Source organism: Erpetoichthys calabaricus, chromosome 2 (genome assembly GCF_900747795.2).
Source record: "Erpetoichthys calabaricus chromosome 2, fErpCal1.3, whole genome shotgun sequence".
NCBI lineage: Eukaryota > Metazoa > Chordata > Cladistia > Polypteriformes > Polypteridae > Erpetoichthys > Erpetoichthys calabaricus.
This window is the reverse complement of record NC_041395.2, coordinates 108318581-108342221: the sequence shown is the minus strand read 5'-3', so window position 1 is coordinate 108342221 and position 23641 is coordinate 108318581. Positions and strand designations below refer to the sequence as shown.

The 23641-nt window shown below is 37.9% G+C and overlaps 1 protein-coding gene across 1 annotated transcript in view; it reads left to right on the top strand.

Annotated features, from left to right (window-relative positions):
• Nucleotides 1–23641, top strand: part of phf21aa (PHD finger protein 21Aa) — an 81882-nt gene that overhangs the window by 49516 nt on the left and 8725 nt on the right. Inside the window, 10 exon segments of the mRNA XM_051922510.1 lie at nt 10418–10450; nt 18077–18084; nt 18327–18384; nt 18914–19030; nt 19371–19625; nt 19724–19810; nt 20283–20560; nt 20762–20855; nt 23396–23447; nt 23538–23617. Of these exon segments, the coding sequence (XP_051778470.1) occupies nt 10418–10450; nt 18077–18084; nt 18327–18384; nt 18914–19030; nt 19371–19625; nt 19724–19810; nt 20283–20560; nt 20762–20855; nt 23396–23447; nt 23538–23617 (1062 nt within the window).

Genomic DNA, 23641 nt, shown 5'->3' with positions numbered 1-23641 from the left:
ATGTACCATACTATGACTTGTAGCAGGAAGTGATATTAATTAAAGCACTTTATAAAAATAAACCAAACTGAATACAGTGTTCTTCCCATAGAGCAGTCTTTAGAATGCTTGTACAGATTTACAAATTAAAACTGGTAACAGAAAATAACAAAATTAAGTAGCATTTACAAGCATGGCTATTTAAAATAGATCTTTATATTTATTTGCATTAACAGATTCCATAGATGTAAGTTATGAAATATAGATTTAATAAGTGACAGCAATATTTAACTAATATCAGAGAAACTTGTAGAGCATATGGCAAGTTGGTAGCCACAGTTCCATAATTTGCTGATAAGCTACAACAGCATTTATATCCATGAAATGTGTAGAGATAAAAGCAAGGGGCCACTTCCATGCACATAGTGTGCTCACCACTCTCAAAGGGAGTTGGCATTGTAATTGTATAGTAAAGCAACTTGCTTATATCTTTGTTAAATAAGAAGGACTGTTTTTTATTGGATAACTGCTTTTGTTGTATCTGATTTCTTTTGAAATGTAATATTTTACCCTAACAGAGAGCAGTCTTCATGCTTTTTGTTTTCATATTCCTGCCTTGAGAGATACACCTCTCTTGAGTAACCACTCTGATTGGTGTGAGCTGTGTGATGTTGACCTTTACAGCTGTGGTATCAGTGTGTTATTGTCAGAGCATCAGGACTGGACAGGTTTAGATATTGGGTATAATAATTGTGGGCTGGATGGTGATGTCCTTATCCTTAGGCTAGAATAAGACCTTTGATTTGCCCTGATTATGAGCTCAAGGGTTTTGCTCTTAAATCTGTATTCCTGAATTTGATTTGCCTGAGATATGCAAGGTGAGGTCTCAAGAGTCTAAAATTTTAGGAAAGACACGGCTCTCGTTCCTGCCCATATAATTTCATTGGCTAATTAGCTATTTAAATAAATGAATGTATTGGGATTTATAACTGTTTTTCACATATAGTCTTGCATAATGTGCTACTGTTTTAATTATTCATTTTTAGGACCTCTTTTTTTAATTATGTAATTATTAAGGAAATTATATAAACTAATGTAAATAAATCCACTCATATACTTTTGATTATTTAAAAAATACAGATTTTCAAAAATTCTATTTCACCTGTAACTGTGTAGTCTCATTGAAACTGAACACAGTGGTTCCTACACTACCTTGACAGACGTAGTGAAACAAAGTTTTATGTTGTGTCATACTAGGACAGGTTAAGACCTGGATTGTCAACATACAATATACATCTGTGGATGTAAGGCAAAGTTACACCACAGAGGTGTCAAAAGGCATGCCGGAAAAGTCATATCTCTTTGAGTTCTCAAATACAGTGATCCCTCGCTATATCGCGCTTCGCCTTTCGCAGCTTCACTCTATCGCGGATTTTATATGTAAGCATATTTAAATATATATCGCGGATTTTTTGCTGGTTCGCGGATTTCTGAGGACAATGGGTCTCTTAATTTCTGGTACATGCTTCCTCAGTTGGTTTGCCCAGTTGATTTCATACAAGGGACGCTATTGGCAGATGGCTGAGAAGCTACCCAACTTACTTTTGTTTCTCTCTCTCTCTCTCTTGCGCTGACTTTCCCTGATCCTGACGTAGGGGGTGTGAGCAGGGGGGCTGTTCGCACACCTAGACGATACGGACGCTCGTCTAAAAATGCTGAAAGATTATCTTCACGTTGCTACCTTCTGTGTGCAGCTGCTTCGCGAAGCGACATGCTGCACGGTGCTTCGCATACTTAAAAGCTCAAAGGGCACGTATTGATTTTTCTCTGTCTCTGTCTCTCTCTCTCTCTCTCTCTCTCTCTCCCTGCTCCTGATGGAGGGGGTGTGAGCTGCCGCCTTCAACAGCTTTGTACCGGCGGTGCTTCGCATACTTAAAAGCCAAACAGCCCTATTGATTTGTTTGGTTTTCTCTCACTTTCTGACATTCAGTGCTCCTGATGTGCACTCCTTTGAAGAGGAAGATATGTTTGCATTCTTTTAATTGTGAGACAGAACTGTCATCTCTGTCTTGTCATGGAGCACAGTTTAAACTTTTGAAAAAGAGACAAATGTTTGTTTGCCGTGTTTGAATAACGTTCCTGTCTTTCTACAACCTCCTGTGTTTCTGCGCAAATCTGTGACCCAAGCATGACAATATAAAAATAACCATATAAACATATGGTTTCTACTTCGCAGATTTTCTTATTTCGCGGGTGGCTCTGGAACGCTACCCCCGCGATGGAGGAGGGATTACTGTAATTGTGTGCTTATTGCCAGAAAGTTCAATTTTTGTTTCACCAGACCATAGAACAGGTTCCAGTCAAAGTTGTAGTAACGTTTTACAAACTCTGGGCGCTTACATTTGTGGATAACTGACAGAAAAGGCTTCTTTCTGGCATACCTTTCAAATAATCTGTTGGCATGGAGATGCCATTTAAGGTTGTTCTGGAGACTTGATAACCCCAGGATTTTACATTTTCTTGCAATTCCCCAGCAGTGATCCTTGGAGATATTATTGCCTCTCTTACCATCCTGCTCACTGTACGTGGGGGTAAAATAAACTTCAGTCCTCTTCCTGGCAAGTTTGTCACAGTTCCAGTTGATGACTACTGTTTTATTATTCCCCCCACTGTAGAAATGGGCATTTTCAGGCAAGTAGCTATTTTTTTATAACCATTTCCTAAGTTATGCAGGGCAACAAACTTCTCCCTCATTTGGTTTAAGTGTTCTCTTTTCTTTGCCATGATGATAGCTGTGTCTTCTCACATTTTTATCCCAGTTAATCAGGAAATTATTGATTTCAGCTGAAAAGTTTCTATACACTCCAATCAACTTAACAGTGTCCAATTTAAATGGGAAACATCCTTCAGTTACATTGTTTCACATTAATTTCCAAGTGTGCCAACAATTGTGGCACATGAGTTTTTGTTAAAAATATTTATTTCTTGATGAGGGCTTTGTGTTTCTCATTTTTTCAGCGCAAGATGACGGTTCTTCAGCAAACTGATTTTTTTTCTAACCCTTCTTACTAATTTTTGTAAGGGGTGTCAATAATAGTGGAGGGCACTGTAGCTATATCTTTTTATACAGGCAGTGAAGGTTCACAGCCATTTATTTAGCTACTCTTTATTAAGCTTATGTGGTATCTGTTTTGATGAACATCAGAAATTTTTATATTGTGCTAAAATTGTATGGGCCCTGTGATACCATCAAAGAACATAATGGTAGAAAGAAATGCAGAATACAAAGCTTTTGAAAAATAAAGTTGCATTTTGGGTGGAGATAGATCATCTGAATAAGACCAGTGTACTGCAGCACATTGTACTTAGAAAATATGAAGAACTTTATTCAAAAATTGATCTGTGATGTGACTTTAATATGTTTTCTAAATATAATTTAAAATATAAAAAATGTACACTGTAGAATTTGAGAGGTCACTCTTAATTAAACCTGATGCAAGGTTAAAATTAAAACTAGTGACTTGGTAATTTACAAATTTTATATCAAGGATGATAAAATTTTAGTCTTCTAATGTTTTGCCTGTATTAGCTAAAGTACACTGTTGAATAGCTGCAGTAGACTAAAGGTAGAAAAGGGAATGACAGAAAGACAAACCAGAGAGAGAAAATTGTACAGCCTGTTGCTACAGTGAGCCTTAGAGTAACTGAAAACTGTCGGTGCGTGTATAGGAAATGTGAAGTGATGCTAATTTGGGATGAATACCTTTGGTTCTGTGAGTGGGACTTCATGCACCTACTACTGCTAGAAAACTTAAATGTGCGTAGTAATGAGCTTGCTTTGTCACATACTGTATGGTCGCCATTTGTCATAATGGTGGGGATGATTTTTTTATTTGGTAGCCATTATTAGTCATGGAGGTCTGAAGACAATTTCCTTTATCCACAATTGCAGTGAAAAGAAAGCAATACATGCTGCTACAAAACCATAGCTTCAGAACACCAAGATTACTGTGTGGATATCAAAAGAAATTATAGACATTTGTTAATTTTATCATGATAATTTGGAGCATCCATTATATGGACTGCTATTTTATATGAAAGCTCCACCTATGCTAGTCGCTGTTAACTCAAAATGAGCATGTATCCTTTCATCAGAAAATACAAAACAGCAAGTCCCCTACATATGAACAAGTTCCGTTCCAAGAGCGCGTTCACAAGTCCAACTTGTTTGTAAGTCCAGCAAAGTTAGCATAGGCACCCAGTGAACACAATGCAACCCACAACCTTCAACTCCTATAGAAAATATGTACAACTTTTTGTACACAAGAGAATGCTTTTAAAAGTTAATATTTGTGTATTACAGATTTCTTGTGTATTTTAACAATAAACAACAGAAAGTTCATCTTTGTTTCCATTGTTTTCCGTCCACTGATATCTCTGTTTACACTATCAGCTAGCCTACGTAAGCAGACTTAATCTACCTCTCCTCAACTCCTGTAGAAAACATATTTGTACTGTACAGTACACAAGAAAGTGCTTTTAAAATATAGTTGTATTTTTTGTTCTAGATTTCATTCATACGTACAATAATACAAATAACCCTTAAAAGTTAATATTTCATATATTTTTGTATTGATTTAGAGTGCATTTTAACAACAACCAAATTCTTTTTTTCCTTCCATGTTTTCAGTCAGCTGATCTCAGTACACTTGCTTACAGCTGGCGAGCTAGCATACGTAGCAAAAATTCATGCACATTTTTTGTAAATTGGCTAGAAGTAATATTAAAGAAAAAAACTGTTAATCCTAATTGAAGAAATAATTTGTAATCTTACTTTAAAAATCAGCTGGCATACAGGAGCTGGTATTGAGTGAAGAGGCAAGAAGAGTTATTGACTGGAGGAGGAAGAGGAGGTGGGAGATGGTAGAGCTAAAGAATCATCAGAAGTAGGAGATGGGGGGGCAGGCTGCAATTTTACTCACACTTGACATTGATGGCACAGGATCTGGTTCCTGGATTCAATTTTATCTACCCTTTTGAAAAAACGATCCAGTGCTGTCTGGGTATTAGCTCTTTGTTTCTCATCGTAGATGACAAAATAGTACTTGTTGCATCATGAGCAGCTGCTGCAACCTTCGTGTATTGTTCTACAATATGTTTGGGTCCTGTGCCTCAAAAACTGCCAATGCTTTCTCAAATAAAGAAAATCCCCTTGCCATTTCCTTCCATCGGGAATCTATTCTGTTACTACTTCATCTTTCTCTTGTTTCTCTTCCTCATTTCTCTGGGGCTCCAAATCCATCAGGTCTTCATTGGTAAGCTCATCATGTTGCATAGAAAGGAGTTCAGTGAAGTTATCCTCTTGCAGATCCAGCTTCTTGCTGAGGGTCAGTAAGTTGCTGAAGACCACTTTTGACTCTTCATCCACCTTCTCAAATCCACAAAGGTTGTGAAAAAAACTGTAGGCAAAGGTTCTTCCAAACCCCATTCATGGTGACAGCCACAACATCACGCCAAGCAAAGTTCATGCTTTTATGGCCTTGTACATGTTGTAGTCCTTCAGAATTGTTGCAAGGTTGTTCCTGATTCATCAGTCACCTTTACTGCCTGACGAAAATTGCAATATAATTGCAATTGGCCCATATGTTGGACAAGCTACGTAGTATTTAGTGGCAGATACACTACCTTGACATTGGGGTGGAATTCGTCCATAAATGGGGGGTGGCCCAGAGAATTGTTGAGCATCAATAGAATGTTGACTGGGACGTCCTTCTCTAAGCAGTATTTGTGTACCTACAATATCCAAATATCCATTGTAACCCAGGCTTTGGGGTTACTCTTCCACACAACAGGAAAAGAGCCCTTGGCTCTATTTTTAAGGGCTCATGGGTTCTCTGAATGATGCAGTAAGAGAGGCTTCAGCTTCATATCATCGGAAGCACTGCCACCAAACAACAGAGTTGCTGCTTTATAGCCTGGCATCGACTTTGCCTCCTTACATTTAGAAGATCAGTCTGGCATCCTGTTCCAGTATAGTCCAGTGTCATCCACATTAAATATCTGTACAGGTAAAAATTTGCCTTCACCAATTATTTCCATCTAATTGGAAACTGTTAGTCACAATTATAGCATTGTAAATAATAAGAGATTTGGCACTACTTATAAAAGTAATGGACAAATATCTGACTTTCATTATGGATTATATTAAATACATTTTTATAGTATTCAAGTTCAAGTTTATTATCAGTAAACATTCAATTTTACACTGGCGCCTCTGTATAGTGAAAGGACCCATTGGGAAATGTGTTGGATGTAGTCCTTACTTATGCTAATTTTGTACAAATGGCTTAAATTACAAGCAGTACAGGCACCTTCTGAACCTGTCTGTAAGACACTCTTAACCTTCACAGTCGCTTCTGTTATGCCTAGATAGACAGGTTGAGCCCTCAAGGCATACTGAAACAATTCTTTGAACATGCTTTGCAAATCTGAAATACAGATCTCACTTGTAGCTGCAGAGCAAACAAACTTGTGCCTGAGCTGCAAAAATGATGAATGGATGCAAGGTATTGCCATGTTGGTTAGTCTTGCAGATCATGCAGATAGTCTAAAGGCCGAAATACAAAGTAGTAATGAATTAGTAATAGATGGTTTTAACATTGTTTGATCTATTGAGATTAAAAATCCCTAACAGAGCTTGAAACTTATCACTTTTGTACTTTGAAATACTGTATCAGAAAGTGAAAGTGAAAAAGCAAGAAATGTCACATAGTGCACTCATAAAATAGAGCAAAATGTCTGGATTATGAGTGGAATTACAGATAATGTCCACAGCCTTCAAAAGCCTTAGAAAGGATGTAGCAGTGCTCTGTGGTCCATTTTACATCAACATTCCTGAGATGAAGAACTTAAAATGGAATTCATCAAACTGCAGTCAGTTACTCCATCAAAGCAGAAATTCTCTAGTGTTGGTACTAGAAATTATGTAAAACTGAGATAGTTTTCTATAAGAAATCTGCAAATAGCTGTCCTTTCTATTGAGAATATTATTATATGTTCTCTTTGTTCTAAAAATACTTGCATCTAAATTGAGTGACCTTTCCTTTTTAACTGTAGTGTCTCTACAATTGTCTACTATGTACATGCAGTACATTGTTCAGATTCAATTATTTTGTGGTCTTAGGTGGTCTGTAAAGTACATTATAATTTTATTCACTATGAAATCAATATACAGTATACAGATAAAATTTATGGTGTATTTTGGAGTCCTCATTTTACTTAGGTATACATCTTTTATTTAATTCATGCTCAAATTTAGTATGCCATTTCAAAAGACTAAAGGCACTAAATAAACAGAGACACTTAGTTCAACATAGACATTATTTATGGTGTATTTAACTTTATTCTTCTACCATACACAGAGTATTTTACACAGACTATTATACACTCTAGAAGTATGTGAACACCCCTCCAAATTATTGAGTTCAGGTGCATAAAAACAAGTGCATAGCCATGCAATCTCCATTGATAAACAAGTCAAGTCAAGTTGGGGAACATGCACTGGTACAGTGCGTTGCTGCACCCACTACACGACCCCCCATGCAGACGCGTGGTCCAGTCCCACCCTCCGGAAATGACCCTCTATCTGCCGCCGCCAGGTGTTACGTGGGCGACCCCCTTGGCCTGGTCCAGCCACTCTGGTCCCCAACAATGAGGATCTTATGAGCCGGATCACCCTCAGGGAAACACGCCACATGGCCGTAGTACCGTAACTGATGCTCCCTCACAATGCAGGTAGTGTGCCTCATTTGGGACTCCATGAGCAACTGCTCATTTGACACAAAGTCAAACCAACGGTACCCAAGGATTTTTCAGAGAGACTCCATACCAAAGGAGTCCAGTCTTCATCTCAGGTCACTGGATAGCGTCCATGTCTCGCAGCCATATAGCAAGATAGGAAGCACCAGGACTCTAAAGACTTGGACCTTCGTCCTTTTGTATAGATATCGGACGCGCCACACACCCCTTTCCAGCGACCTCATGACCCCCATGCTGTCCCAGTCCGTCTACTGACTTCATAGGAAGTGTCAACGGAGACATGAGTGTCACTGCCAAGGTAAGTAAACCTCTCGACAAGGTCGACACTCCTTCTGTAAACAGACACACTGCTGATGGCTGTGCCCAAGAGGTCATTAAAGGCCTGGATCTTGGTTTTTATCCAGGACACTCGCAAGCCCAGACACTCAAGACTCCTCGCTGAGTCTCTTGAGTGCCCCGATCAGAGCCTCCATTGACTCCGCGAAGATCACAGCATCGTCCGCAAAGTCAAGATCTGTGAATCTTTCTTTACTAACAGATGCCCCACAGCCACGGGACCCCATGACCTTGCTCAACACCCAGTCCATACAAGCATTGAACAGAGTAGGAGCAAGAACACACCCCTGATGAACACCAGAATCAACTGGGAAAAATGCAGAGGTTCTGCCTCCACTCTGCACAGCACTCACAGTACCAACCTCGATCCAACAACCTCGAGGGGATCCCGCGAACCCTCAGGATGTCCCATAGGGCAGCTCAATCAACTGAGTCGAATACTTTGCGAAAATCGACAAACGCTGCAAAGAAACTCTGCCGATATTCACGTTTGCGCTCCATGAGAACTGTCCGTGCCAAGATGCGGTCAATGGTAGACTTCTTAGGCGTAAAACCAGACCGTTTGGAACTCGTTGATCTGTGAGTACAATACCTGAGTGAACTTTTTTATTTTCAATGTTGGGTAAGGTTTATTAAATTTTTAATTGCAATTATAGATATGTACATACAGTAAATACCAGGGCAAATATAGTGGGGGCGAAATGTGCTGGGGTGAAATGTGAGGGGCAACTTATCCGGATGCCGCTTCTTGCAAGCCTAACATCACTATGTGCAATGCCAAGAATTGGCTGGAGTGGTATATGTAAAGCACATGGTCATTGGACTAGTGGATGTATTTCTCAACCTTTTGTGGTGTTGGGACCCAGTTTTACGTTTTTAAGTTCATTGATGACCCATAGACAGCATTTGAGTAGGTGGGCAATTTTCCCCCTTTGTGAATTGAGCACAACTAGGAGAACTGGGGGCGAAGGTCCCCTTACTGAAATGAGCCAAAAAAAGAGAAACAGGGAAAAAATATTGTGCAGCGTTGTAGATCACTTTGGCGAAGTGGGGTTGTGTCAGATGTGACAACTCATTTGAGATATACTGATTGCGCTGCATATTGTTACCAGTGCATAGCCTTGCATTTTTGAATAAGCCAACACTGTTGTCCACTTGCAAAACACCATTAAGTTCGCAATACTAATCAACCAATTATCATGTTTTTTTAAAGTTTAAAATAAAAAGAGAGAATATACAAAAAGCAAAAATATAAAACACTGCAAATTAACCCATTTGAGCCAAGCAATGACTGAACATGAAGCACAATTTTTTTTTCTGTAACTGTTGGAGATGCTGATTCTCAGAATGTGATAAGAAGAGATCAAGATGGTGTTTTCAAGTGAGTAAAAGTAATTAATAACTTTTGTTTATTGTTTGTACATATTCATATCCTCTTTATACTGAGGCAGTACTAATTTTAGGCTTTGATGCTAATGGAGAGTCTATTTTTAGGAGTGTTTATCTGGAATGAATCAACTTTAAATCACCTTTATTTCACTACTAAGTTCTGCTGCAATCTCTTTCCCACCAACATCACCTAGGACTGTATGTAACATGTTCAACAGTAAACAGCTCAAATGAACTATTAGCCCCTGGTTTAAAAAAATATTGTATACAGAAAAGTAATTATTTACATAGTACTTCTGATACACAATAACTGAGGCCCATTAACTTAGAAAATTTCCCAGGAGAAGCTGGGTAATACAGCTAGAAGTGTATAAATATCTTTTATCGTAATAATATTTCTGGATCTCTTAATCTATTGTGTAATTTAGGCATTCTGTAGGCTGAATCAGATTTTCAAATATATGTTCAAAATGTGAAACCTGAAATAATTATTTTCTAACCTTGAGCAAGGCCCTTAATCTGTAATTGCTTCTTCCTGGGTATGACATTAATCAGCATCCATCCCTGCATGCAGGCCCTCCAACCTATCAGTGCGTGCTCCTAACCTCATCTCCTCCTCCTCCTCCTGCAAACTTTCATGTAATCCAAGTATAAAAAGTAATAGAACCATGTTGACTAAATCAGAATGCAATTTCTGTGCCTATATATTGAGACAGAAATCATTCCATGAAATGCTGATTAAATGTAATATGGGCTGTTAAATGGATTTGTTCATTATGGAGCGATATGCAGCATATATTTTGCTCACCAGCCAATACAAAAGTAAAGTTTAAATTATTTGTCTTACTATATTAATCACATACATATATGTAATGAATTTCCTTTTTATTTACAGAAACTGGTTGCACAGATGAAGCAGGACCCTCAGGTAAGTAGTCTGATCTGTCATTGCTTGATTGTTTAGAAGAAAGAACTGAATGAGCACTTCTGTGTTAAAATATCATTGAAAGAGAGGGGACTGTGTTCACATTATCTTTTTCTTCATTACTGTTTCATGACTGTGCAGCACCTTTATTCTGTTAAATATAAATGTCAACGACTGACACAAAGCTACTAACCAAACCTATGAGTATAATGATGCCGTGCATTGTTGGATAACATCAAAGCTCTTCTTACACCCTTTAGAATTGTCATTTTTCTTCCACAGAAGCATGTTGTTGCCTCTTTTAGTGGCCATGTGTGTCGCAAATTTTGAAAAATAAGAGCCAAAGAAAGGAAAGTAAAATCCTGGTAGTCCAGAGGGTATGAGATAGTATTAATCTGTTACAAGGAAAATTACACTAAAGTAGATTTCATCTTGCACATCTCCTATGATGACACTTCTCATATTGCAAGTATAGAAAGAGTAAATTACGATCCCTCAGTCATCTAAACCTGACAGATATACTGTATTTTTTAACATTTTTTTTTTAATTATTATACAGTGCATCCGGAAAGTGTTCACAGAATATTCATTTTAAAAGTATTAAATCTTGACCATCTGCTACCATCTAGTTTGATATACAGTATCTGTCATGATTTTTCCATATGCATTTTTTTCATATTTAGAGCTCTGTTACAGAAATGGTTGTACCACATTTCATAATTGCTTGTTTTTTTCTGAGAAATATCTCGAGAAATCTCAATGGGTGGAGAGGGGTTGGTACTTTTCTGTTACATAATTTCTGGATATTTTTTTTTTCCTCCTTCCGGGAATTCATGTATCATATCAGTTGTCACACTGCTAACAGTAGATGTAATGAGAAATGTCCATTCTGAAGCTGTTAAGTCATGATTAAAGCCCCACACAAAGATGAGTTTACAAGTACTGGCAAGGTACAGTAGAAGGTGCTATTTTATTCCTCTGTTTACAAATCCAGAATTTTATCCAGAATTTTATTTAATGAAATATAAATTCGAGACAATTTTCAAAATCAGAAACACAAGTGCCACTGGTATTGCACTGCTGAATGTGAATCAGTCCACAGCAGGAGTGGTTTTCCGAAGACTACCGGACTCAGTGCTGAAATATATAATTATGACCAGAATAGTTTGAAGATGTAGAGGATTTTTTGACCAGCAGAGCCATATTAATTGGAGCTAATAGATTTATGAGGAACTTGTCAGCTGGATCCTGTCCGATCTGCTTATTGGTTATTCATATATGATTTTAAACATGCCTGTGTTATCCTGATGACCAGCAAATGAGGACAAAAGGTAATTTCCCCTCCACCCAACCAAATGAACCAGTCACTAAGGTCCATACAACATATTATTTGGAAGAGCTGATAATGTTGTGTTAAGTAGAATGAAAATACATTGGCAACAGAATACTATAGTAGTTTAGCATTACCCCAAAAATAAACTAAAGACATTGATTTTTCTTGAATATTTTTTTTCCCAAGGTAAGACAATTTTTACAAAGTTTTCAGTTCTGTTTCCGCTCTGATACAGTGACTGTTAAACTTGTTCTTTGAGCACTGTTGTGAATGTTGCTTCTTTTTGTTAAATGATTTATTAATCCGGGTCAGATCAGTCTTTTTAATTAGTTGGCGGAATTTTTCTCTCATTTCAGTTTTGTATGATATTTAGGACATTGACTGGTAGTGCCCAACTACTCTGCATAAGACTAGAAAATATAGAAAATTGATTGGTCCTTAAACCCTTGTTATACTTTTAACCCCAAAAGTCTTCTTTTGTTCTATTTATTCATTTTCTTCCGATTTTAAGAATTCACTTCTTTGCCATGTCAGTTGTCTTGTTTGTGTGATGTTGATAGTCGACAACTTTTCAACTTCTCAATATATCACTTACTGATAAAATTAGGTTTTACATGAAAAAGCACACTCAAAAATGGTTGGCTTAATATTTAACTTGTTTCTTTTTCGATGCATCTTAGGATACCAAGAACATTTTTTTTTCTTTTTTGATGTTTGTGTATAAGAGAAGTGGATGGAAGAGTTGACGCTTTTGGCTGTACTAATAAAGCCAAGCATGTGAGGTGGTAGCAGCTGACAAACTCGCCTGCTTATAATTTCTTGTGACTGCTACAAAACATTCTTCAAGATTACAAGAGCTCCTCCTCCCAACCCAACGCACTGCCCTCCTTCCATTGATGTTTAGGTCATTTGACACTTTTTGGAAACTTCAAAATCACACTTTGTAGTTGGGTCCAATGCACAATGTGCTGGACACTTCTGATCAGTTTTGTCTTGTAATCATCTCGGTGGTCATTCTCTGCAGCATCATAAAGTGGTGCAGGCGTTGCTTTCTTTATTTCTCTTAGGACTTGTGTGTTATATATAAAGAATTTTTAATAAAATCAAAGATTAACAATGTTTTGCTAAAAAGGAAATACTGCATATGATTGTTCATTGTTTATTTAGATGAAGACCTGTTATTTTATATTTTCTGGTACATAGCATCATTACTATCACCTTACAATAAGATTGAAAATAACTAAACATAAGCCAATAATACCCTCAATAGATTTTTCCATTTATTATATTTTAGTGAGGTCTGGCTTAATACTAATATTTCCTATTTTCTAATAGGATTTCCTGTAGTGAAATATAGAAAAATGTATATTTTGATTTGTTTGTTTTGTGCAGGGCATGCTTACAAATTACCATGTTTCTCATTTTCTAAGTAACTACAAATAAGTGAACAGTATTTAGAATTAAGAATACCTGGAGGCATATTAATCATGGGTAATTAAATAATACAGAGGGGCTGTGCCACTCCTTATGTGGTTTTCTAACTGTGCTTTACCACAAGGGGATATGATGGCATTGAAAACATGAATTTCTTTGCCAAGGATAGCAAATTATTTTATCCCTGAATTGGATGCCCTTCCAGTAAAACAGATTTGTACTTAAGTTGGTATAAAGCCATCTTCAAGAAGAGTTCAGGGAGAGGAGGACAATTAGAGTCTGCTTGTTTGCTCTGCAAATGCATCAGCAGTACAGTTTCAGTGTTTTGTTGGGAAAAAGTCAATTATTAGAAGAAAGGGTTTGATGCAAGAAGTAATTAAGCATAAAAGATGATACCCATATACAGATATGTGAAGCACAACGAACAGTGAAAAACTGAACATTAACAAAATAACATATTGAATTAGCTTTGATTACATGTTTATCACTTATGTGACATTTCTTATTTCTGATGTAAAACATACTTTTAATATTTTTTGTGTAAAGTACAACAGTTTTCTGCTCCCTAAACGTTTCTTTCACGTCATCTTTTTTTTGTTACAACAGCAAGATACCAGTAAAGTCACTGAAATATCTTCCCATTTTCTGAAAGATTAGAAATGTGCTCTAAATTAGCATTTTCCTTAAGTTTTGACATGTGAAGTTGACATGTCTCCTCCTAGCAGTTACAAGGACTAGCGAGGAGATTCTTAGTACATTGGAAATTCTAGCTAGAGAAGTGCTGCTTCAAGTAAAAAGGCTGAAATCAAACAAATCACCAGGACCAGATAGTATTTCTCCTAGTATGCCTAAAGAGGTTAGTGAGTACATCATACTGTATATAAATAATTAACATGTATTTTGACAAAATCACAGAGAATGAGGTGAACTCTTAAAATGTGAAAACTAGCAAATGTTAGCCCATTATATAAAACTGTGTGTAAGTGAGTTGTCAGCATTGATTTAGTCCTGGGAGATCATGTTTCACTAATATGCTAATATTCTATGAGGAAGAAGGGCATATGGCATTATTTTTCTTATCAAAAATCTTTCGTGAGGTCTCACATGAGGGGCTAGGAATCAAACTAAACAAGCGGGAGTTCAGGTCATGAAGTGCAGATGTATCCCAAATTGGTTTTAACACCAGAAGCAAAGGGTTACGGTGAGAGGAATGTTTTCAGAATTACATGATGTTGACAGTGGTGTCCCTCAGTTTCAAGTGCTGGAGCTTCTACATCTTTTAATGTACAACCCCAATTCCAATGAAGTTGGGACTTTGTGTAAAATGTAAATAAAAACAATACAATGATTTGCAAATCCTTTTCAACCTATATTCAATTGAATACACTACGAAGACAAGATATCGAATGTTCAAACTGATAAACTTTATTGTTGTTTTGCAAATCTTCACTCATTTTGAATTTGATGCCTGCAACATGTTCCAAAAAAGCTGGGACAGGGGCAGCAAAAGACTGGGAAAGTTGAGGAATGTTCAAAAAAACACCTGTTTTGAACATTCCACAGGTGGACAGGTGTTTATCATGATTGGGTATAAAAGGAGCATCCCCAAAAGGCTCAGTCGTTCACAAGCAAGGATGGGCAAGGTTCACCAATATGTGAACAACTGCGTGGGCAAATAGTCCAGCAGTTTAAGAACAACGTTTCTCAACGTACAATTGCAAGGAATCTAGGGATTTCATCATCTGCTGTCCATAATATCATCAAAAAGATTCGGAGAATCAGGAGAAATCTCTGCATGTAAGCGGCAAGGCCGAATACCAACACTGGATGCCCATGACCTTCAATCCCTCAGGCGGCACTGCATTAAAAACCGACATCATTCTGTAAAGGATATTATCACGTGGGCTCAGGAATACTTCAGAAAACCATTGTCAGTTAACACAGTTCGTCGCTACATCTACAAGTGCAAGTTAAAACTCTACCAAGGAAAGTGAAAGCCATGTATCAACAACACCCAGAAACGCCGCCGGCTTCTCTGGTCCCGAGCCTCATCTGAGATGGACTGACGCAAAATGGAAAAATGTGCTGTGGTCTGACGAGTCCACATTTCAGATTGTTTTTGGAAATTATGGATGTTGTGTCCTCTGGGCCAAAGAGGAAAAGGACCATCCGGAATGTATCAGCACAAAGTTCAAAAGCCAGCATCTGTGATGGCATGGGGGTGTGTTAGTGCCCATGGCATGGGTAACTGCACATCTGTGAAGGCACCATTAATGCTGAAAGGTACGTACAGGTTTTGGAGCAACATATGCTGCCATCCAAGCAACGTCTTTTTCAGGGACATCCCTGCTTATTTCAGCAGGACAATGCGAAGCCACATTCTGCATGTGTTACAACAGCGTGGCTTCGTAGTAAAAGAGTGCGGGTACTAGACTGGCCTTCCTGCAGTCCAGACCTGTCTCCCATTGAAAATGTGTGGCGCATTATGAAGCGCAAAATACGACAACCGAGACCCCGGACCGTTGAGCAACTGAAGTTGTACATCAACCAAGAATGGGAAAGAATTCCACCTACACAGCTTCAACAATTAGTGTCCTCAGTTCCCAAAACGCTTATTGAGTGTTGTTAAAAAGAAAGGTGATATAACACAGTGGTAAACATGCCCCTGTCCCAGCTTTTTTGGAACGTGTTGCAGACATCAAATTCAAAATGAGTGAAGATTTGCAAACAACAATAAAGTTTTATCAGTTTGAACATTTGATATCTAGTCTTTGTAGTGTATTCAATTGAATATAGGCTGAAAAGGATTTGCAAATCATTGTACAGTGGAACCTCGGTTTACGAGCATAATTCGTTCCGGAAACGTGCTCGTAGTCCAAAGCACTCGTATATCAAAGTGAATTTCCCTATAAGAAATAATGGAAGCTCAGATGATTTGTTCCACAACCCAAAACTATTCATATAAAAGTGATTAATACAAAATATAAAGTAAAAATACATAAAACAAATTATCTTGCACTTTACCTTTGAAAAGAATCATGGCTGGTGTGAGTGAGTTTCTAAACTCTTGTGGGATTGCACCCAACGGGACGACACGCGGAAGAGCGTCCCAAAGCAATCACAGTCTCCCAGTGCTGTAGCAGTTCTCCGTAAAAGCGAATCCAAAAAGATCGCGGACATGCTATAAGCGCCTGCCGTCAATGGGTGATTACAAGGAACAAGGAACATTATAAATGTGCAGGGCCCTGCCTGACTGCTGTGTCTGTGTATAAATAACCGCGCTGTTGCTGTTTCAAGCTGAATAAAGCTTGTGTTGCTAAAGTACTGAGACTCAGCTTCGTGTTTTAGGGTGCAAGACGGGGACTCGCACGTCACAGCACGCACACACACATGCGCGCACACACAGTCACAATGCTAATGCTGTAGTAAACACTATACGCTCGTTGACTATATGAGTGAGGCACGCCAACTCAGACAACGAATAGGAGACGATTGCCCACAATCCCACAGTGAGAGAGAGAGAACCATCAGCTCAGTTGTGATCACATGACGCTCAGCAGACAAACTACTCGTACTGCAAGACCTTGCTCGTTTATCAAGTGAAAATTTATTAAAAATTTTTGCTCGTCTTGCAAAACACTCGTAAACCAAGTTACTCGCAAACCGAGGTTCCACTGTATTCTGTTTTTATTTACGTTTTACACAACGTCCCAACTTCATTGGAATTGGGGTTGTACATAAATGATCTGAATATGAATATAATTAACAAAATGATTTAAGTTTGCAGAAAATACAAACTAGATAGAATGGTGGATAAAATAGAAACAGCAGATTGCTGCCGAGAGCCCTAGGCAGCATATAGGCTTTGGCAGATTTATTGCAGATGAAATTGAATGTAAGTAAATGCAAAGTATTACATGTAAGAAATAAAAAAAAATGTTTGATTCAAATACACAATGGAAAGTTTAAAATGTGAATTTACACCTTACTAGAAGAACCTAGGAGTCCAAGTAGACTCTTTACAGCTCATATAGTGTATAGAAGCAATTAAGAAAGCTAATAGATGTTTTATAGCATGACATCTGGAGTATAAGTTAAGGAAGGCTTTACTTGGTCTGTATAACATACTTGTGAGGCCTCACCTGGAGTGCTGTGGGCAGATTTTGGTTTCCATATTATAAAAAACACTTAGCAGTGCTAGATAAACCTCCAGAGGAGAGCGACTAGGCTCATTGTAGGATTGTGACATGAGGGGTATGAGGAATAATTGAAGGAGCTGACCTTTTTAGTTTAATGGAACAAATGGGAAACTAAAAGGTGACATGATTGAAACATTTAAAATTATGAAGGTGATTAGTATCATGAATCTTAGCTGTCATTTAAAGTAAATTCTTCAATGAGAACTTGAGGAGCCAGATTCAAACTTGTTTAGGGCTGATTTTCACATACTGGTTAAAAATCTTTTCATCACACACACCAGCCATAGACACATGGAGTAAGCTACTAAGTAGTTATGGCAGACCATAGGACTTTAGGTCATTTTGAAGAAATTAGATGAATATAATTGACAAGGCTGGGCTGAATGGCCTGTTGTCATCAAAACTGCTCAAACTTCAATTGTTCTTTTAAAAATAAAAAGAAAAAAAAGACAGATTTGTCTTCTATTTGAGGTGCTGCACATTTATGTAGGCAATATGGAGGATATTGTTGCTTCAAAACATGGCCTTTGTGGCCCTCTGGAGATCTGGTATAGGTATTGGATGACAATGGTGGAATAAAAACAGAAGCAACTTGAAAAGCTATTTTGTAGGACAACCGCTAGCAAAAAAAAAAAAAAAGCAGTGGTGCTCTGTTTGGTCAAGACTGCAGAGTTGACTATTTGCTATAATCCGCTTCAGGTACTGTATGCATTGTACCTGACATGTCAGGTTGCTTTCAGTTTCACTAGTAGGGCTTGAAGTGACAGTTTTAGTTTTAGTCTCCAAGTTGCTAATCTTTGAAGATCTTGGTCACTTTCTTGTAACTGGTTTCATCTATTATTAAAAAGAACTGCAAGATGTCCTCTGACTGATCTAGCCCCTCACTCTTATTTTTTTTTATAACAGAATGCAGATTGAAAAAGCAGCTGCATGAACTGCAGGCAAAGATCACAGCACTAAGTGAAAAACAGGTATGTGACATTTGGAGCACTATAGCCATAGAGGTAAGGGAGTAGCAATTTTAAGGAAGGAGTAGATATGACGTTTGTTGCTGAATGTCATTCAGTAAGTATGTTAATGTGGCTCAAAGAGAACAGGTCAGAATGTATGGATGAAATAGGTAATGGTGCATAGCATTTAATATAACTAGAAGAAATATGTTCAAGAGTGATTAAAGCAAAAGTAACCCATTCTGTACAAAGCTGCCAATGCATCTCAGCTTCGAAGTCATCCCAGCACACACTTTAAACACACACTGCATTCACAATTGTTTTTATACGGAAACACAGATTTCCTGAGTGTGTAGGTGCTCACATTCTGTTTTCATTATCTGCTGGACATCACCAAGTATACATACCCAAGTGTGCACCACATGACTTTGGATGTTTGACTTCCACTTGGTGACAGTGATAAGGTAAGAGAAAGCATATGCGTCAGGAATGTATTACTTGGAATGCATCCTGCAAGGGAGACTTCTAACTAAATCTTCTTTTCTTGCAGAAAAAAGTTGTGGAGCAGCTTCGAAAGGACTTAATGAAGCAAGAGCAGCCAGAAATAAAGTTACAATCACAACTAATTTCTGAGAGTAAAGTGAAAGTGCAAAAGCCTGCCAACATCTGAGGAAAACCCCTCTGCTCCATCCTCAATACAACTTACACAGTCACTGCCATCACCGCAGGTACATTTCTTCTTCTCCACGTCAGCATTTGGCTTCTTAGTTTATCCCAATGGACTCAAAGTACTGCCCTTTTTTTGCCATACTAGCTCACTATTCCCTGACTGGCAAAAATGTTTTATGTAGCAGGAATATCAAAGACATAACTCAAAGTGAAAACTTGAATCTGTCAGGAACATTTTAGCCCTGTGTTGTTTCTTTAAGTTGAACAATTTCTGTCTTTCAGTTTTTTGTTTATCTGTTTCTTTATTTCCCTTTCCTTTTTTTTTTTTTTGCATCCAGAAGACTCTGACAGTGTCTCCAGTTGTTGCTGCAAAAACTCTACCTCTGGTGCTAAAACCTGCTACCCCTTCAATACCAGTCTCTGTGGTAGCACAGAGACCAACTGTAGCCATGGTCACAGGTGTTGGCAACACACAAAAGGCTCCCCTCAATCTGGATTCACAAACGACGCCAATGAACCTTCAGACATCCAGCAAACTGGCTAGCCCAGGGGCAGAGGCTGTCCGAATAGTGGCAAAAAGTGCTATGGCTCTGGTGAGCAAGGAGGGGGGGAGACCAGCTAGGGGCTTGACTTTATCTGAACTGTTCAGACTGTCTCTGTCAGCACCAACTAAATGTGGTCTTTTCTATAGGTTCAGGCATCAGCAACTCCTCAGCCAATAAAAGTTCCTCAGTTCACTCCACCTCGTTTGACGCCACGGCCCAACTTCCTTCCACAGGTCTGTCATGGCCTATTTTCTAAATTCATTGTTCTCTTTTAATTAAAAGAAGGAAAAAAATAATAGAGGTTTGGCTGACCAGTGACATTAACTTTTCTTTTTCTTTTTTGTTAGTAACATTTTGCTCATGTATGATATACAGCTTCAATTATAATCTTATTCTTACATTCAGACTGTTCTCATTGTTAATGCTAGGTACATGTTAAATAAAAAAAATGAAACCTGGACTATTAGAAATATTCCTTACTTTTGACTGACCAGAGTCATACTGGCACAAGACTGGAAAATCAGAGTGCCACGTTTGTTTCTAGTAGTTTTTAAAAGCCACACATTATAAAAAAACAAATTTTTATGTAGTTATGCAGAATATTTTGGTGTTATTTTTTTTTTTAATGGAATCACAATGCAGGTAATTTTTGAAAACTGCCACCATGGGCAATATATGCATCATGTCAAATATTTTGCTTCCTAGGTGCGGCCAAAGCCTGTAACCCCCAACAATGTACCTATTGCTCCTGCCCCTCCACCTATGTTAGCTGCTCCCCAGCTTCTCCAGAGGCCAGTGATGCTCACCACAAAATTGACCACCACGTCCCTACCTTCAGCTACGGGCCCCATTCACCAAGTGCGTATTGTGAATGGACAGCCTTGTGGTACTGCCCAGCTGACAGGCATCGTCATCACCTCCCCTGGAACACGACTTGCAGGACCACAGACATTGCAGGTCAGCAAGACCACAACGGAAGCAAAAGGTAAGTCCCACGCTCTTATGTCATGTAGTTGCCAAGTTTAATGGTGATTTCATTACTTAGGGAAGGTGTAAGTGATCCTGTTGGTCCTAGGTATAGAATCTCGTTCTTAAACACCCATAGACAGGTACTGTGAAGATTTAGATCTCAAGAAAGTGAGATTTATATTATGAACTTATTTCAAAATGCACTTTTATTTACAGAATGTTAAAGCTCAGGAGGGAACAGAAGATAAGGCTCCACAGAGTGTCTCTTCATCTCCAACTCCAAAGCCAAAACGAGAAGAGAACCCGCAGGTATAGTACTATGACAATTTCAGATTGTTTTTCTGGCAGAACCTTAAATAATTTTGTATAATTTCCATCCTCTTTCATCAACAAGTCTTAAATCAGCCTCGTCCTATGTTAGGGTGTACACAGGCAGGTTTTATGTGAACAATGGTGATGCATTTGCAAATAAGAGACAGCAAATTCATACTTCTTTAGAATAGGAATGTCACAATACCATAATATTTGTATTTGATATCAATACCAGTGAAATTTTACGCTACTCGATATCTTTTGATATCACAGCAAAAACAGAAATCCCATTCAGTGACTTTTTATTAAAGTGCGTCCATTTATTGAAGTGAAAAATATAAACTATATAAATAAGTATTCACAACTTTAAAATAAGGGTATATCTGTAAGTACTGGTATATAAATGTTTGTTACCCAACAATCATTTTAGTAAACGAGTATTGATATTCATAAATATCAAAATATAATGGAAGGCTTATTTTTTTAATATGTGGCAAAGATGGGGATCCCACCAGTGTAACAACAAAGGGGGGGTGGGGGGTTATAATCTTGGAGGGATTTCAGCCTTGGGTTTATGAAGAATAGTATACATATCATGAACTAGTTCTTTGTCTTTGCATGTTCACATTCTACATTTATTATCTAACATTTTCTTTCCAGTAACACAAAAATACTGCTTAAAATCCACACTAAATGTAACAATTCAAACATTATTATACATGTACTGTTGAATTATCGAATTCCAAATAATTGTGGATATTTCCGTTGTAAAGAGGCGACACAATAAATGTTAAAAGAGTTGGGAACCATCTAATTAGAGAAATAGAAAATGCAAAATAAAAAAGACGCAGCAGTTTGCGAATGTGTCTTTTTTTAGACAAGCGTTCAAAACAGAACTGAAGCCAACATTGCCAGTTCTGGGTTATGTGGTGACTTGGCAGGAATGGGCAGATTCAGGATGGAGGAAGACGGAAGTGACGTCAGTGATGGAGTGGCTGTCAGACTTCTGTACTGCAGTGGAAGGAGCAGTGAGGTCGTTAGCCCGCAGCACCAACCCCTGGTTTGTGTGTGACACCATTTCAACAAACTCTTAAAAGCCGTTTTTCTAACAACAAGCTTTTCAAATCTGGCCTGTCAATGAATCAGTCAGGTTAGGAATGCAATATTTCCTATTGTAAGATTTATATTTGAATCATTACCTGGTTAAAAAATATTAAGGAGTAATAGTTAATGGATTAGTCAAATTAATTCAATTTTCTAATATCAGAAACTCGTATTGTTTTAATTGCAAATATGGCCCTCTTTGTTTTTTCTTTATATATAAATAACATTGGTCAAAACTTTAAAGCTTCCTGTGTGGAATCAGTCATGTCAGTTTTACATTAATCCTTTATTTCAGAACTCCTGTAAGACAGTCTGTGTTTTGATGTTTTCATGGTTTCTTACACGAGTGATCACATTTTGTTATATCTTATGTCTTTGCACAAATCCAGAATTAGAAAATTTCTTGGGCTGTCATTACCTGTACACAAAAATTCAACCTGTTGACACAGCATTACATTCTTCAGTGTAGCATTCACCTGTGTGAAGTGTGCTTTTACTTACAGGTTATACTTCAGAACATTAGATTGCATTTGAAAGCCAAATGAATGATACAAATTCAGTTTTTTTAGGTTTGTATTTAGCATGCTGTACAGAAAACAGTATACTGTTTTCCTTGTCCTATGAACTGTGTGTTTCAGTGATGTTGTGTCTGTTAACTCAGTTTATGTCATATTAATAGGATGATGAGCCCATGACCTTTGAAGCATTGAAACACAAAATAAATTTTATTTTGGTATTAAAACTTGGAGCGACTCGTGTCAATGTCGATGCAGACATACCAGATAGCCACTTTGTTTGAATTTTGTCTCAGTGTTTTCTTGTTACAGCTGTTGTTTGCATTAGCAGTCCTCCCACATCCCAGGGTCCTTTATGCATAACTGAAGATGTATGTGAGGTATCCGAGACCCCCAGTGTGACCCTAAACTGTATAAGCTCATTAAAAAGGGGACGGATGCTTGGACTAATGCACATGTCTAAAAGTCCTGATTACCATTAGAGAATGAATGCAAAGCCTTTGTTCACTCTGTAGGAGACTATTTAGCACAAGTTAAATGATTACATCTCATTTGATCAATAACATTATGTCACTCTCAAAGCACACACATCCATTTCTGTTCTAATTCCAAAATGGTATAAAAGTGGCAATAACATAACATGCACCTGTGTGTGGTTTTTTTTTTTTTTGGATTCCTGTGCTCACGTGCTGAAATTCTTTCCTTGATATGCAGTTCTGTATCATCACCACATTTTATTATTTATTATTGTAATTTGTCAACTTCCAGTACCGACTTTCTCTGTACAACTGATCCTGCAGAAAAGCTGGTACTGTTATGTTTTCAGAACTTTGGCGTCCAGTTATTACAGAAATAATGGTTCTTATGACATCCCTATTTTAAAGTGACTGAGTTTCTTTTGTTTTTCCTCTCTTCTAGAAACTTGCCTTTATGGTGTCTTTAGGCCTGGTGACGCATGACCATTTAGAAGGTAGGTCCACCTGACAAATGAGACAGATGAACAGCAACCCTCCAGACGTGTTATGTCAGTCTATTTATTCTTCTTTTCCCCATTCAACAGAAATTCAAAGTCGGAGACAAGAGCGGAAGAGGAGAACAACGGCCAATCCAGTGTACAGTGGGGCAGTGTTTGAGCCAGAGGTAATGAAAATGTGAATGTATGAC